Source organism: Alligator sinensis, unplaced genomic scaffold (assembly GCF_000455745.1).
Source record: "Alligator sinensis unplaced genomic scaffold, ASM45574v1 scaffold987_1, whole genome shotgun sequence".
Classification (NCBI taxonomy): Eukaryota; Metazoa; Chordata; order Crocodylia; family Alligatoridae; genus Alligator; species Alligator sinensis.
The window spans coordinates 634,471-647,642 of NW_005842574.1; the positions used below are offsets into that span (position 1 = coordinate 634,471).

The 13,172-nt window shown below is 66.4% G+C and overlaps 1 protein-coding gene across 1 annotated transcript in view; it reads left to right on the plus strand.

Moving 5' to 3' along the window:
* LOC112551717 (dystonin-like) overlaps positions 1–13,172 on the plus strand; it is a 27,113-nt gene that overhangs the window by 5,762 nt on the left and 8,179 nt on the right. Inside the window, exon 2 of the mRNA XM_025214249.1 lies at positions 12,474–12,553. Within this exon, the coding sequence (XP_025070034.1) occupies positions 12,474–12,553 (80 nt within the window). The remainder of the gene's footprint in view (positions 1–12,473; positions 12,554–13,172) is intronic.

Sequence of the window (13,172 nt, forward strand, 5' to 3'; positions counted from 1 at the left end):
CAATCCCCCCTTTTCCCACCCGCCCCCCCCCAGGACAAGCCCCGCGGCTGTCAGCGCCGCAGTCGGGGCACGGATCCGCAGTCCCTGGGAGGGCGGCGCAGGCTGAATTGCCTTTCATGCTCAGACTCCCAGTTTGTCCTGCTGCTTTCCCCGCTCCTGGCGCTGGTGTGTCGGCTCTGGGGACTGTCCTGCTGGCTTCCTCCTGCGCCTCTTGAGCCTCGTGCTCCTTTCTCATCCCTTCCCGCAGTGAAGCCCCTTCCGATCCTCGCCCCTGCAGTCTACGTGCACGCTGGCTAGCGAGGTCTGTCCATCCTGCACGGCTGTCCTCACCCATTCGCTGCACCACGGCCAAAGCGGCCGCTTCCAGTCTTCATCACCTGGATCCCAACCTTGCACAGCACTCGTCCTTTGTGGCAAACACGTGCGCACATACACACGTGCGCACCGCCGTATCGGTGGGGTCTGCTGCTGATCCGGCTGCTGGTGGATTTGTTGGAGGCGCTTTCGGCTGGGAGCCCGGACGCGACTTGCCTGCTTCTCTCCAGGTGTCATCCTCGTTCTGCAAGGCGCCGGCGGCCAGGTCTCTTCCCTGCGCCACCGCCTCTTTTGCGGACCAAATCAGTTCTGAATTAAGGCCAAATTTCGACTGAGGAACGCCCGTCTGCCTGTCTGCACGGTCAAGTGGCATCCAGCTCCGCACAAAGGGCAAATGCTGCCTGGGCTCCAGGACACGGTCCCCAGCACCGTCTGGCTTCTCATCCTCCCTGTGCTGCGAGGGCTGTAGGCCCCTTGGCGGTGCCCGCCTTGGGCTTTGGGCCGTGCTGCACGAGGTCGCCTCTGCTCCACCTTTGTCCCGCTGCCGTTTCCGACTCCGACACACGTGCGGGCCCGCGCAAAGCCACGCTCTCTCCTCTGACAGCCCTCGGCGGGTCGGGCGCTTTAGCATCCTGGCCGTGGGGGTGACGTGTGACGTTGTGCTGCGGCGCACCCACAAGCTGGTCCCAGCCCATCGGTGCCGGCGCGGGGCTGTGTAGTCCCATGAAGAGGCTCCTGCTGCAAAAATGTGTCTGAAAGGGGGCGGCCGTGTTGCCTGTCGATGGCAGCGCCGGGGAGGTGTCCAGGACAGACCGGACAGAAGAGAGGGCCGGCTGCGAAAAGCAGTCTGGCAGGTCCGGGGCCTGCGCCGAGCCGGGAGAGCTTGGGGGAGCTTGGGGGCAAGACGGGACGGGAAGAGCTGGTATCTGTGGGCTCGGGGCCGTGCAGGCTGGACCGGGGATGGAGCGACCGCTTCACTCCCTTGCAGGGGACCGAGAGCCTCTGGCGCCAGCCTTTCCCCGGTAAATGTGGCTTTACTGAAGCAACCGTCTGCTGCGCTGCTTGGAGCTGGGGGTTGCACTGGGTCACCCCAGGAGAGACGACGGCCCCCTCCTGGCAGCAGACCTGGGGAGGGTGAGGGGCTGCAAGGCCGGGTCCCTGAGTGGGAAGGAGCTCGGGACCCCCCAGTCCAGAAACCAAGCCCGGGCAGGCTTCAGGGGGCTGTCGGAGACCGGACAAGACACAAGCGGTCCCACGCAGGCGTCCCCCAGCCAGCTGGCCGGCCGGGGGGCGGACCCCGCGGCGGGGCGGCGGCCCCCGCGCAGGCGCCCCCCAGCCAGCTGGCCGGCCGGCCGGCACCCCCGGGCTGCGGCTGCAGAGCCGAGCGGGGGTCTGGCGTGTCCCGGGCTGCGGGCTCTGCTGGCTGCCTCGTGGGGCCGGGAAGGAATTGTTCCCCTCCTGTCGCTGCACGTTTTGGGTGTTTGTTTTCACCTTCCCCAGCAGCGCCGGGTGCTGCTGCCGCGCAGGCGGGGCTGGGGCTGGGCCAACGCTCCTCTGGCACCGACCCCGCAGCGTCCTGGCAGGAGGGTCTTGCCCCCGCGCTCGGGCTCAGCCCCGCACTGCACTGGGGCAGGACAGGATTGCCCCCCTGCTCAGACTGGTGGCACTGCGGGGTTTCCCCTTCCCCTGCAGCGGGGCACGGCCCTTGGAGGGCTCAGCCGTGTTTCAATAACCCTTGCAATGGTGAGACACAGACAGCCCTCGTCTCCTCTGCATCTTCTGCCGCTGGTCCAGGGGCTCCTGGTGTCTTCGGGCAACGGGCCTCGCAGCTGCGCGGCAGCTGGTTCGTGGTTTTACGAACAGGTCAAACACGGGATGGTTCGGATGGGAAGGTCCTGCCTGGGGCAGGGGCTGGATAAGCTGCGACCTCCGGAGGGTCCTGCCAGCTGGGCTGTCTCCGATTCAGTGACGGCTGCAACTTGCCCGTCGTCCTGTTGATCTGAGCAACGGAGAAGGAGCCAGGACCTCACGTCTGCTCAGTAATGGCTCGGAGCGAGGAGTCTCCTTCCTTCCCGATCTGAGAACGCAGGATGTGCCGTGTCGGGTCGGAGCAACAACTGGCAACAGCTGGAGCCAGAGCGCATGCACCCCCGTGTTCGAGCTGGAGCGCATGTACCCCCGCGCTGGAGCCGGAGCGCACACACCCCTGTGTTCGAGCCGGAGCGCACGTACCCCTGTGCTGGAGCTGGAGCGCATGCACCCCCGTGTTCGAGCCGGAGCGCACGTACCCCCGCGCTGGAGCTGGAGCGCACGCATGCCTGTGCTGGAGCTGGAGCGCGTGCACGCACCCCTGTGCTTTTTCTCCTGCCTCCGCTCTCCGGGCTGGCCTGGCAGGGCACGCGGTGGCCCTGGCACGGGGTGATCAGAGGGGCCCCTGGGTGAAGACGCCTAGTGCTTTGCCAGTGGTGCCGGGACCTGCCTGCAGAGCTCGTCGGGGCGGCCAAGGCCTGCATTTCCTCGGGCTGCTCTGTGACCTGGCGGAGATGCCTCCAGGCCAGGCCGCACCCCCGGCACTTAGCTGTTGTCTGTCGATCGGCCCCTCGGGCTGGGGGTAATGGGGACGAGCGCGTCTGTCCAAACCTTTGTGCGCTCGAGGTGCCCTTGGCAGGTGCCAGCTCTTGGCTTTCCCTCTGGCTTTCTGGCTGCAGAAAGATAATTGAGCAGTTTTTTAACAGACCGCAGGCAGGCCCCGCTCCAGAGTCCTGTTGGGTGTTTGTTGTGAACCCGGGCACCCCGCAGCACCCCTGAAAGGTCTCAGGGCCCCGGGGTGCCACGGCACCTGGCTGAGCATCTCCAGTCTAACCCCTTCTGACCCGGCACTTGTCGGCAGCGCCAGGTACGCGCGCCCGGGGAGCGGCCCCGGCGTGTCGTGCGCGGCCGCCTGTCCCAGCAGCGCTCTCAGCCCTAATCTATGGGAAGCACACACGTTTTCCCAGCCAAGGAAAATAAATGCATGCCTCCTGTTCTGCGGGGCCAGTTCCCGTGTGCTGCTGACATGTGCTCTGCCCCTCGGCTCGGTGCGTGCAGCAAGCGTAACGGCTCCCCCGGCAGCGCCGCTCGTTTGAGCTCGGTTTGAAATTGCTCCAGCCTTTCTCTTGCACGTCTCTGTCCCTAAGTGACTTGCATGAATCCTTTCAAAGGCGTCTTTCTGCAGCCCCTTGGGAAGCAGCGTCCTGACGCCTTGAAACAAAAGCCCCGCGGGCACCGAGAGATAATGATAATGGGAGATGGGGGCGGGGGTCGCATTGGGAGCCCCGAGCGCAGCTGAGACGAACGGTCCTTGTTTTAAACCAGATTGACATGTGCATGTCCCAGCTCTGCTTCGCTCCCAGCACTTCTGTCAAATGCTCTCCAGAGCCTTTGTGCCGGCGCCACATCTCTCCCGGGGTCGCTTTTGATTTGCAAATCCTCTGTTCCCGGCAGAAGGAGGGATCTCTGCGGACCGTGCCAGCGTCCGCGGAGGAGGCGCGTACGGGGGACCCGGCGCTGTGCTGTCGCGGCACCCGGGACTGGGCTCTCTCTAACTCCTGCAGTTTCGGAGGCTTCCCCTGTCCGTCGACCAGCCTCGCGGTCATGCGCTGGGACGAGGGGCTCGGGCAGTTTGGGGAGGCACGGCTCCGCCGGTCCAGGGGACCATTGCGGCCTTCTCTGGCCCATCGCGGCAGGCTGGTAGTGGCCTCATCCCTACCGGGCCTGGGCACGCCGGCCGTTAACCGTTCTCTCGGGTCTGCTCAGGAAATAACACAGAAGTGACATGTTTGGTTTTCTGCTGTAGCTCAGCAGCCCTGGCTCTTTCCAAGCCTCGGCTGGTGCTTTTTCTACTTGTTTTGGACCCACTCAAAAATGTCCCGGGGTTGGATGGGACGGCAGGGGTGATCTAGTCCAGTCCTCAGCGCCGACGTAGGGTTCGCTGCTCCCTCCACCTCCAAATATCGTTAGCGTGCGTGCCGTGCTGCAGGTGTTGGGCACATCCCAAGGGGCGGCGGGAGGCTCCCGATGGGGCGTGGAGCGAGCGTGCACAGATGTGCGCTGCTTTTGGAGGGCGCCTGCCGGCACCTCACCCGCAGAACAGTGCTTCCCTCTCCAGAAACGTCTCTTCCTGGAGGCAGGAGGCCCACGTCCCCGTGCTCACCGACGGAGGGGGTCCTCCCGGCGTGTCTGTGGGTGGTGGGCTCCATCTCCTCCCTGCGCCCCGGCTCTGTCCAGCTGGTGCCGTCTGTCCAGCTGTTCTTGGCTCGTCGCAGGAGGAACTTTCCTAGCATCCCACAGGGGATGGCTGGCCTCTTTCAGCTGTTTTTGGCTCTGTCGGGTGTTTTCCTTTATCCCTGGAAAACGTCCATGGACGCTGCCTCAGGTGTTGTTAGTCCTTCCCCCTCCAGAAACGTACCTGGATCGGACCCGAGACTGGACACGGTTTTGACTCCGTCACGGGTGCGTTTTCCCGGGGACCCTCCCGAATTGCATCCTTCCCCGTACGTCGCTTACCCGGACATCAGCCCACACTGCTCTGGCGCAGATGTGGACAGAAGCGCTGCTCGAGTCTTCCCCGGTGGTTTGATATTGCTGGAGATCTCCAGCTTCGCCGGCTCCTTTCTTCTTCCACGCCGGGAACTTCCTTAGTTCGTTTTGCTCCCGGTGCTGCGGGCAGTTTGGCGCTGGCTCACAATCGAGTGGCCTAAAACAGGCCTGTTTTGTGCAGCAAGCGAGCTGCAAGCCCCCCGCAGCACCACGGCCCCTGCCAGCTGGCTTAGGCCAGAGCCCCGCAGGGACCTGGAAGGGAAATAGCCCCGAGGAGGTGTCTCCGGAGGCATCCCCGTTTGAGCTCCAGTCCCTTCCTTGGAGGGTAAGTCCCAAGGAGCTGACCCCCACGGGGTGAGACGGGAGGCAGCCGATGAAGGCGGGCGGGCAGGGGAGCCCACAGAGACCGTGAGCCACCGTTCATCCACGTGATGGGCCGTGGCCTCTGGACGCCACCAGCCCCGGGCCTGCCGCACGCGGTGCAGCGGGGCTCGAAGCAGGATGCAGGGGAAGGCTGTGCCACGCGCCAGCTTTGCAGCTGTTTGCCGGGAGCCCTGCTGCAGGGGAAGGTGGCGTGGGGAGAGCGGGTCAGCGAGACGGGTCCATGGTGGCACCCGTGGGCAGATCAAGCAGACGGAGCGGAGCGTCCGCGGGCTCTCCTTCCCTGGCGGGTTTTCCAGGGCTCGTCACACTTCTGAACCTCTTCCAGCTTTGCAACGTCTGCTAGGAGGGGCGTTTGCCAGAACCGGAGCCGGCGTCTAGCGACAGCCTCGTCGCTCCTGCGCTGCTCCTATTTCCTACCCCTGCTTACGCAGCCAGGGATCGCATTCATTTTCTCTGCTCCAGCCGAGCCGATCGTGTAACGCCGCTCCGTTGGGTCACACGGCGGCTTTCTGAGATCCTGGCCGTTGTGTGTGACGCGCTCTTGGACCCATTCTTGGGCTAGGGTAAGGCTTGTCGCAGTTGCAATGCACTTGGCTTCCTAGCCTGGCTCCCACCAGCGCCTACCGACAAGGCTTTAATTTCACTTTCCAGAGCGCAGACAGATAAAGACGCGTCGAGTAGCACTGGGCAGAAAACGGATCCTGAGAGCACGCAAGCAGCCGCTGCCACAGCTCCCCCCCACCCCCAATGCCATTACTTTCCACGAGGGCGCTGCAGCCGCAGCCGATTCTGCCCAGGGAGACGGTGCCTCGGCTGAAGCCCTCAGCCTGGCAGCGCCGTGCAGGGCCAAGTCTAACAGCCTCGTACTTCCGTTGCACGATGGTAACGAGCGTGCCTGACCGGACCGGACCGGACTGAACCCCTGTAGCCGGGTGGACCGATTTGCACCGGCCCCTGTCCTTGCATCCCTGCCAGGCCCAGCCCGTGCAGAGGCAGGTGTAGCGGTACCGGTTGTCAGAGCCAGGAACAAGAGCGCATGCTTGCCGGTGGCAGAGAGGACCCCGGCCTTAACGAGGGCAGGCAGACAGAGGGAGAAATCCCTCCAGGGGGAGAATGAGTTTGTAGTGCCCCGGGGCAGAGACGCCTGTGGCATGTCTGAGCTGAAGCCCACGTTGCAGGGAGGACGAGCTCCGCAGCCCTTGCTGCCAATGCGTCGCTGTGAGATGGGGGTTGAACCTCCCCAGGTCGCTGCAGCGGGTTGCGTTGGCTTGCGAGCTCTTGCAGCCAGGCCTGGTGCGCCGAGGGATGAGCACTGCGATGTGGGCACGGCCCAGGTAACGCAGGAGGACCCTCCAGGGCAGCAGAGCCGAGCCGAGCCGAGCCGAGCCGGTGCCTGGGCGGGAGCCGTGCAGAGCCGAGAGGCCTCTGCTGCCCTCTGCCGCCGCTGCCTTGGCCTCGCCGTGCGCAGGACGTGCAGCACCTGCAAGCAAAAGGCCAGACTGGGAGGGGACGCGGCATCTTTGCAGGTCCCAGGGCAGATGCCAGAAGCGGGGCAGCCGTGTCCAGGCAGGGCTGGGCGGTTGCAGCACAGGCCAAGGCGTCTGCGTGCCCGGGCTTGGGGGTCACGGTGCCTGGGGCTGTCCTGCCCCCCCACGCTGGGGAGGGGGCAGGGGGTGAGTCAGAGGCAGGGACCCCAGGAGGCGTGGGGTGGAGATGGGGAGAGGGGAGGGGAGCTGGAGGCAGAGGACGGGGGACTGGAGATGTGGGTGGTGACGGATGGACCTGGTGTCCCGGATTTGCTGCTTCCGCTCCGAGAGGCTGTTCTGGCCCCGGAGCCTGCACCTCGTTCCCAGTCTTTATCGCTCTGATTCCTACCTGCAACCGCTGCGTCTATCTGGTGGGTCCTGTTTGCACCCGGCAATGCTAACGTGTGTGGCCCTGTGGCACCCGTGGAGGAGCTCGAGGCACCCCGGGCCACTGCAATCAGCCGCTCCATCCGGACGAGTCCAGCCGGGAGCGTCCCCTCCTGCTCCAGACGCTCCTGATGCCGTTACTGGGGGAGGCTGAGGAGCTTCGGGGAAGGGAGGCAAAAGCAGCCGCCCCAGAGGAGCAGCTCTTGGCTTAGTCTTAGCAGGACGGGGTGCGGGGCGGCGTGGCGGGGGTCTCCGATGGAGGGCTGGGCTGGGCTGGGACAGAGGCGAGCAGATCTCTAGGGGTGAATTCGGGCGGGGGTTATATTAGGATGTGCCTCGGGGCAGGCACAGGTTGGGGTGCAACCCTGCGTGCGAGGGATGTGGGGGGCAGAGCTGAGGGGACATGCGAAAAGGGTCTGTCCCCTGGGGACGGGGGTTGGGGTGAGACCTGCTCGGGTCTCATCCCGTGGAGCGGCGGGCGGGCGTTGGGGGTGAAGGGGCTGCAGGCGGCTCCAAGGGGGGATCAGGGCGCGGGAGGAAGGAGGAGGGTGAGCAGGAAGCTTTGCAGGGAGGGCCGTGGGGAGCCCGGACAGGGCGGCGCGGGGACCTCGAGACAAGCCCTCGGGCAGGGGCGTGTGGCAGGGTGGATGGGGCGGCGTCGGGGAGGCAGGGCCAGCGCGGTGTCCTCGGATAGCTGGGATGAAGGTCAACCACGTGAGGCCCTTGGAGGCTGGGGCTGCCTTGTGACAGCCTTGCAGGACCGAGCGCAGGGGCCTTCGGGCACGACGTGCCCGGCGTCCAGGCTGGGAGAGAGGCAAGCGCAGGCGAAGCTAAACCAGGGCGAACATGGCTCGTGCTAACTCCAGGTAGGGAAGAGCAGCCACTCGGGGAGCGAGCGACCAGGCGCCCCACGCACGCCTTCCTCCGCCCCAAAGTCTGCCCCCGAGACCCGGGCGAGGGCTGAGTTGGGGCAAGGACTCGCCGGGCGGCGGCGACCAGGGGGTCGCGGGATGCGGTTAGTCCAAAGGAGGAGGTGGTGGCTGGGCACCTCAGGCAACCACGGCGGGGTTCATCCGTAGGGCACAAGCTTTCCCGGGCTGAGGCGTGCTTCCTGGTGCTGGGAAAGGGCGCGTGGAAGCAGGTGCCAAGGAGAGAAATCAGAATACAAAAGGCAAGGCGGGCGGGGAGCCGATGAGCAAACGAGCCATAAACTCATGAGGCGCAAGGAAGGGACTGAAGCTGGCCCAGGTAACGAGAGCCCTGTTCACACCAGACCACAGCCCAGCCCGTGGGCCGTTTCCTGCTCAAATCGGTCTTTGAGGTTTGCAGACCCAGGGCGGCCGTGGGAGGCTCGGGCGCTCTGCTGCCGACCTGCCTGCGCAGGGAGATGCTGCGCTTGCTCGTGCCTCCCTGCACCAGGTGGTCTGCAAGGTGCTGCCACCCTGCCTGGCACGACTGCCCCTGCGCCCCGTCCTGCCCCCGGCCCGGCGAGAGCAGCTCCTGCCGTCTGCGCGCCCAGTTGGCAGGGCCGGGGTCGCTGCACCGCGCCGAGCCCTTCGTCGGTAGTGATGCACGTGCTGCAATTCCCCCCTGCCAGGGAGGGCTCGGCGGGGCAGTTTGGCCCCACATCCATTGTGGCCGGAGGCCTGGGGAGCAGCAGACTGGTGTCGCGGGGGCCAGAGCGGGTAAGGGGGGGTTGTGGTGAGGGCCTGGGGGAGCCAGTTGGGGCAGGTCCTCCTGGGGAGCACGAGGGCAGACTGGCAAACACCTGGGAAGGGTCGAGCCGCTGCAAGACCCAAGTCAGGCCTGGGGTTGGGTGGGCACAGGGCAGAGGTGGAGCCCCTGGGGCGCGCCGGACCTTCCTCGCAGGTCCAGCTGCCCTGGAAGCGGTGGGACCGTGTCCTTGGGGTTCCCCGAGCGGACAGGCCGAGTGCCTGGGATGAGGTCAGAGCAGCGCGTCCTGCACCCGTGCAGGGGCCGGCAGGCTGTGTGATGGGTGCAGGCACGGGGGGGCGTGTATTGACTAGGGTTACCCCGGGGTGCAAGACATTCAGTCTCAAAGGAGGAGCCGGTGAGAGCTGGGGGGGACCGGGTTTGTATCCCGGTGGGGCTGGGGCCCGAGTTTGGGCCCGGTCACCTGGGGAGCAAGGAGGAGGGGTCCGTGGGAGGGCTCTTCTCACCCGGTCCTGAGGAGCTGGGGCAGCTGCTGGGATTGGGACCAGCATGACTGAGCTCTGGCCCGGGGGAAACACGTGCAGACCCCACGGCGGTCTGAGCACGAGGAGACCCGCCGGACACGGCAATGGAGAAACGAGGGTTGGAAGGAGGGAGGATGGACAAGGGGAAAGGAAGTGCTCGCCAGCGCCACTGGCCTCTGCTTGACGTGGCCGGCAGGGACCACAGGGAGATCTGGGCATTGTTGCAAGGCGCCCGGCCGCGGCGTGGAGGACCGGAGCACTGGGGCAGGCGGTGATACCGGCTATGATGGGGATAAGAGACGCGGTGGGAGAGCAGCAGCGACGGGAACGCCTGGGCTGACGGGGCATGAAACGGAGCCGTGCGCTGGGGTGGGGGCAGCCGTGCGGCGCCGTGCAGATGTGGCAATGTGAGCCAAGAGGTCTTCGTGGGCAAACCCACCGCGAGGGCTCTGCCGGGGTAGCGCCAGGGGTTGGTGCAGAGCCCTGGGGAAGAGCAGGGGCTACCAGGCGTCCTACATGCAAGCCCCAACCCCGGAGGTCCTGGCGTTCAGATCCCCCAAGTCTCTCTTGCCCTGAGCCCAACGGCCAGAGGAGCAAGGCAGGGAGACCCCCCGATCCCCACAAACACAGCGGGGAGCCACGACCCTCTCGGCAGGAGGCTGCAGCACGCTCTCGTGGGGGGCTGCCCGGGGTGCGACGGGCACAAAGTCATTACAGGTCGGGGAGACGGGATCTCCCTTTCCGGGGACAGCAAAACCACCTGGACGGACGCGACCTTCCACCGTGGTGGTGATCATGGTACGTAGGATGCCTGCCATGGGTTTGGGAGTATCTGACGCCCCAGGCCGAAGAGTTTGGGAGCTAAAATACTTGCCGGGGTGACACCACGTGGACCTGAACGACTGAGCATTCGGAACCCATTTGGCTAAATTGGCCTGAGATCTGAAATTAAAAAACTCAGGGGTGGGGGCAGGGGCTCCCAGGCATTGCTAACAGGGTTACCCGTGTGGACGAGCACGTGCTGGAGGCCAGGGAGCGTACGGGCAAAGCGGCAGCTGCCACAAGTCCGCCTGAGCCCGACTGTGCAAAAGAAATCAAAATAACTAGACAGCGGGGCATGAGCTGGGGAAATCAGAGAGACGCGGGGGCTGCCAGTGCAGGTGCAGCAGAAATGACCCCTCCAGGTGAGGCCCGGGAGCCCCGTCGGGCGGTGGTGCTGCACCGGGGGTGCGGGCGGGAGCACGTCCAGGCAGGGGCTGCGTGGCGGCCGTGGGGCTCGGACGTTAGGGAGCGGGTCCGGCTCGGCAGGCCGGTGGACTGCAGGACAGCGAGCGCTGCCTGCTTCTTTAAGGAAAGGAAAAGCGTGCGCTGGGCCGTCAGAAGCCCATTGCCCCGACTCCGGGGGTGCCAGGCTGCACAACAAGTTTTGATGGAAAAATTAATTATGGAAATGGAGGTCAGTGGCTGAAACGCAGCAGGGGTCTATTTCCCAGGCTCGGGGCTTTGCTGGTGGCCGCAGGGGGCCAGGAAGGATTTCTTCCCCTTCTGTTGCTACATGTGTTGTGGGCAGGGGGGGCTTCCTCAGCGGTGCTGGGTGCTGCTGCAGCCCAGGCTGGGGCTGGGGCCGGGCTGGGCCAATGCTCCTGCCGGCACCGACCCGCAGGGTCCCGGCTGGAGGGTCTTGCCCCGCACTGAGGCTCAGCCCCACGCTGCACTGGGGCAGGACGGGATTTCCCCCCTGCTCAAACTGGTCTGCACTGTGGGGTTTCCCCTTCCCCTGCAGTGGGGGCACTCCCTGACCATAAAGCTGGACTAGCCCAGTGCACATCTTCCTTCGGCCGCCGGCTTCCCAGAGGGGACCCTGGGTCAGTTGCCCCTTCCTGAACCGCAGCGACGTGTTCGATTGAGTCCCCTTGTGGAAACCACTGGTTAAACTGGGACCAGAACGGGGGGGAGCTGGGCTGCCCTGGCCCGCGAGCGGAGGCAGGAAGGGGGCAGGGGGGTGGAGGCACCAGGGCGGTTGGGAGGTTCCTGGGCATCAGAGCAGCCTCCCAGGGGCATCGAATCCCGGCTGGGTGAAGGTGGAGCTTGGTGGTTTCCAACAGGCGACAGGTTGTGGCTGCGGGGGAGCGGGGCACGGGGCACAGGGCGCGGGGCGCTGGCCCCAAGCTCCATTGGGTTTTGGGTCTGGGACCGTCAGGACGAGCAGGCGGGGGGAGACCGGGCCGGACCGGGCACCAGGGATGGACAGGCGGGGGGGGAGCGGGCCAGACCAGGCACTGGGGATGGACAGGGGGGGGGCCCCCGGGGGCTGGAGCCGCCGGGGCAGAGCTGTGGCGTCCCCCGCAGGAGGGGGTGGCCTGAGAGTGAGGGCAAGCAGTCAGGGTGGCCGTGCGAGGGGGAGGCTCGGGGGTGTCACGGGTTCACGCGACCCCTGGGAAGGAGCGGGCTGAGCTGTTTGGGCCAGCACTGGGGTGGGGGGCTCAGGAGGCAGCGGGCCAGGAGAGATGTCTGGCGAGCGGGGGCTGCTGGAGCCGGGCAGCTTGGAGGGCTCTGGTGGGCCAGGCCGAGGCGACGGGCACCCGTGAGCCGCGCTGGGCAGGGTGTGAGGGCTGCAGACTCTGCAGGCTTCCCCGTCTCGTACCGGCGTGCTGTACAGCTGTCCCTGCCCTGCGCCGACGCCTGCGGGATCGCCATTTCCCACGGCCGGCAGGTGCATCTGTGGCCGATGGAGGCTCCCAGGTGCAGCCCCCGGCTTGCTCCCCGCTCCTTCCCCATCCGCCAGTGCTCCCCTGCACCGGTCCAGCCCCCCGGCCCTCTGTCCACACAGGTCTGGGTAACCCCTCGTTCCTGCTCCTTGGGCCACGGCCTGGTGCTGCTGCTTGGGGGGCAGTGGCTGCCGGTGGCGGTCCGGTCACAGCAGGACGGCTCCTCTCATCTCACTGGGCTTCACAGCTCCTCTGGGGCTGGGGCACCCTTTCCCTGCCCGGCCTGGTCTACGCACCCGGCATCCCCGGGATGTTCATCCTCCCCATCCCGGCTGGGGGCCCGTAACCCTGCCCCTCTCCCCGTGGTGTTTCTGCAGAAGCTTCTGGCTGTGGAGGACACTGGCATCGCTGGAGAGGGCTTGGAGGTGCCGTCGCCAGACCTGGAGGAGGTGGAGAGGTATGGGTCCCAGCCGGGCCAAGATGGGGCAGGGAGGGCCGTGCCCCTGGTCCTGTGGCCCAGGCAGCTTCCCCAGGGCCTGGCTCCCTCCCTGCATCAGGCCCTCGCCGCAGGGCTGGGACCAGGACCGGGACCGCTGAGGTGCTACACCTCTGGCACAGGCCTGTTGCAACCCGGGAGCCGCCCTGAGCCTGCTTGTGGCTCTCAGGGGCAGGCATGGGGCTGGGTCTCGGCAGTCGCAGCTCCCCTTGCACGCCATGGCCCGCGGTGAGCCCAGCCAGCAGCAGACAAGCATGTGAGGCAGGAGCCAGCGTGAGCAAATCTGCACAGGCCCGGGGCCCCCGTGCAGTGGGGCTGCGTATGGTGGGCATGGACTGCGTGGGTGGGCTCTGAGCCGGCCTGGGTGTGCAGGCAGAGGCCGGGTCCCCGGTGTGCTCTGAGGACAGAGCTCCAGCTGTGCTGGAGCTGCTAATCCCCGCTCGGGAAAAGCCTGAGCTCTGAGCTAGCTCCGTGTCTCGTCCTCTGGGGAGGGGTGCCACAGCAGGGTAGTGCTCCCGGAGTGGGGTGACCCCCCGCCGGCTGCAGCCGGGGCCGGAGCGTGGCCGGGCCCGCCCGCGCC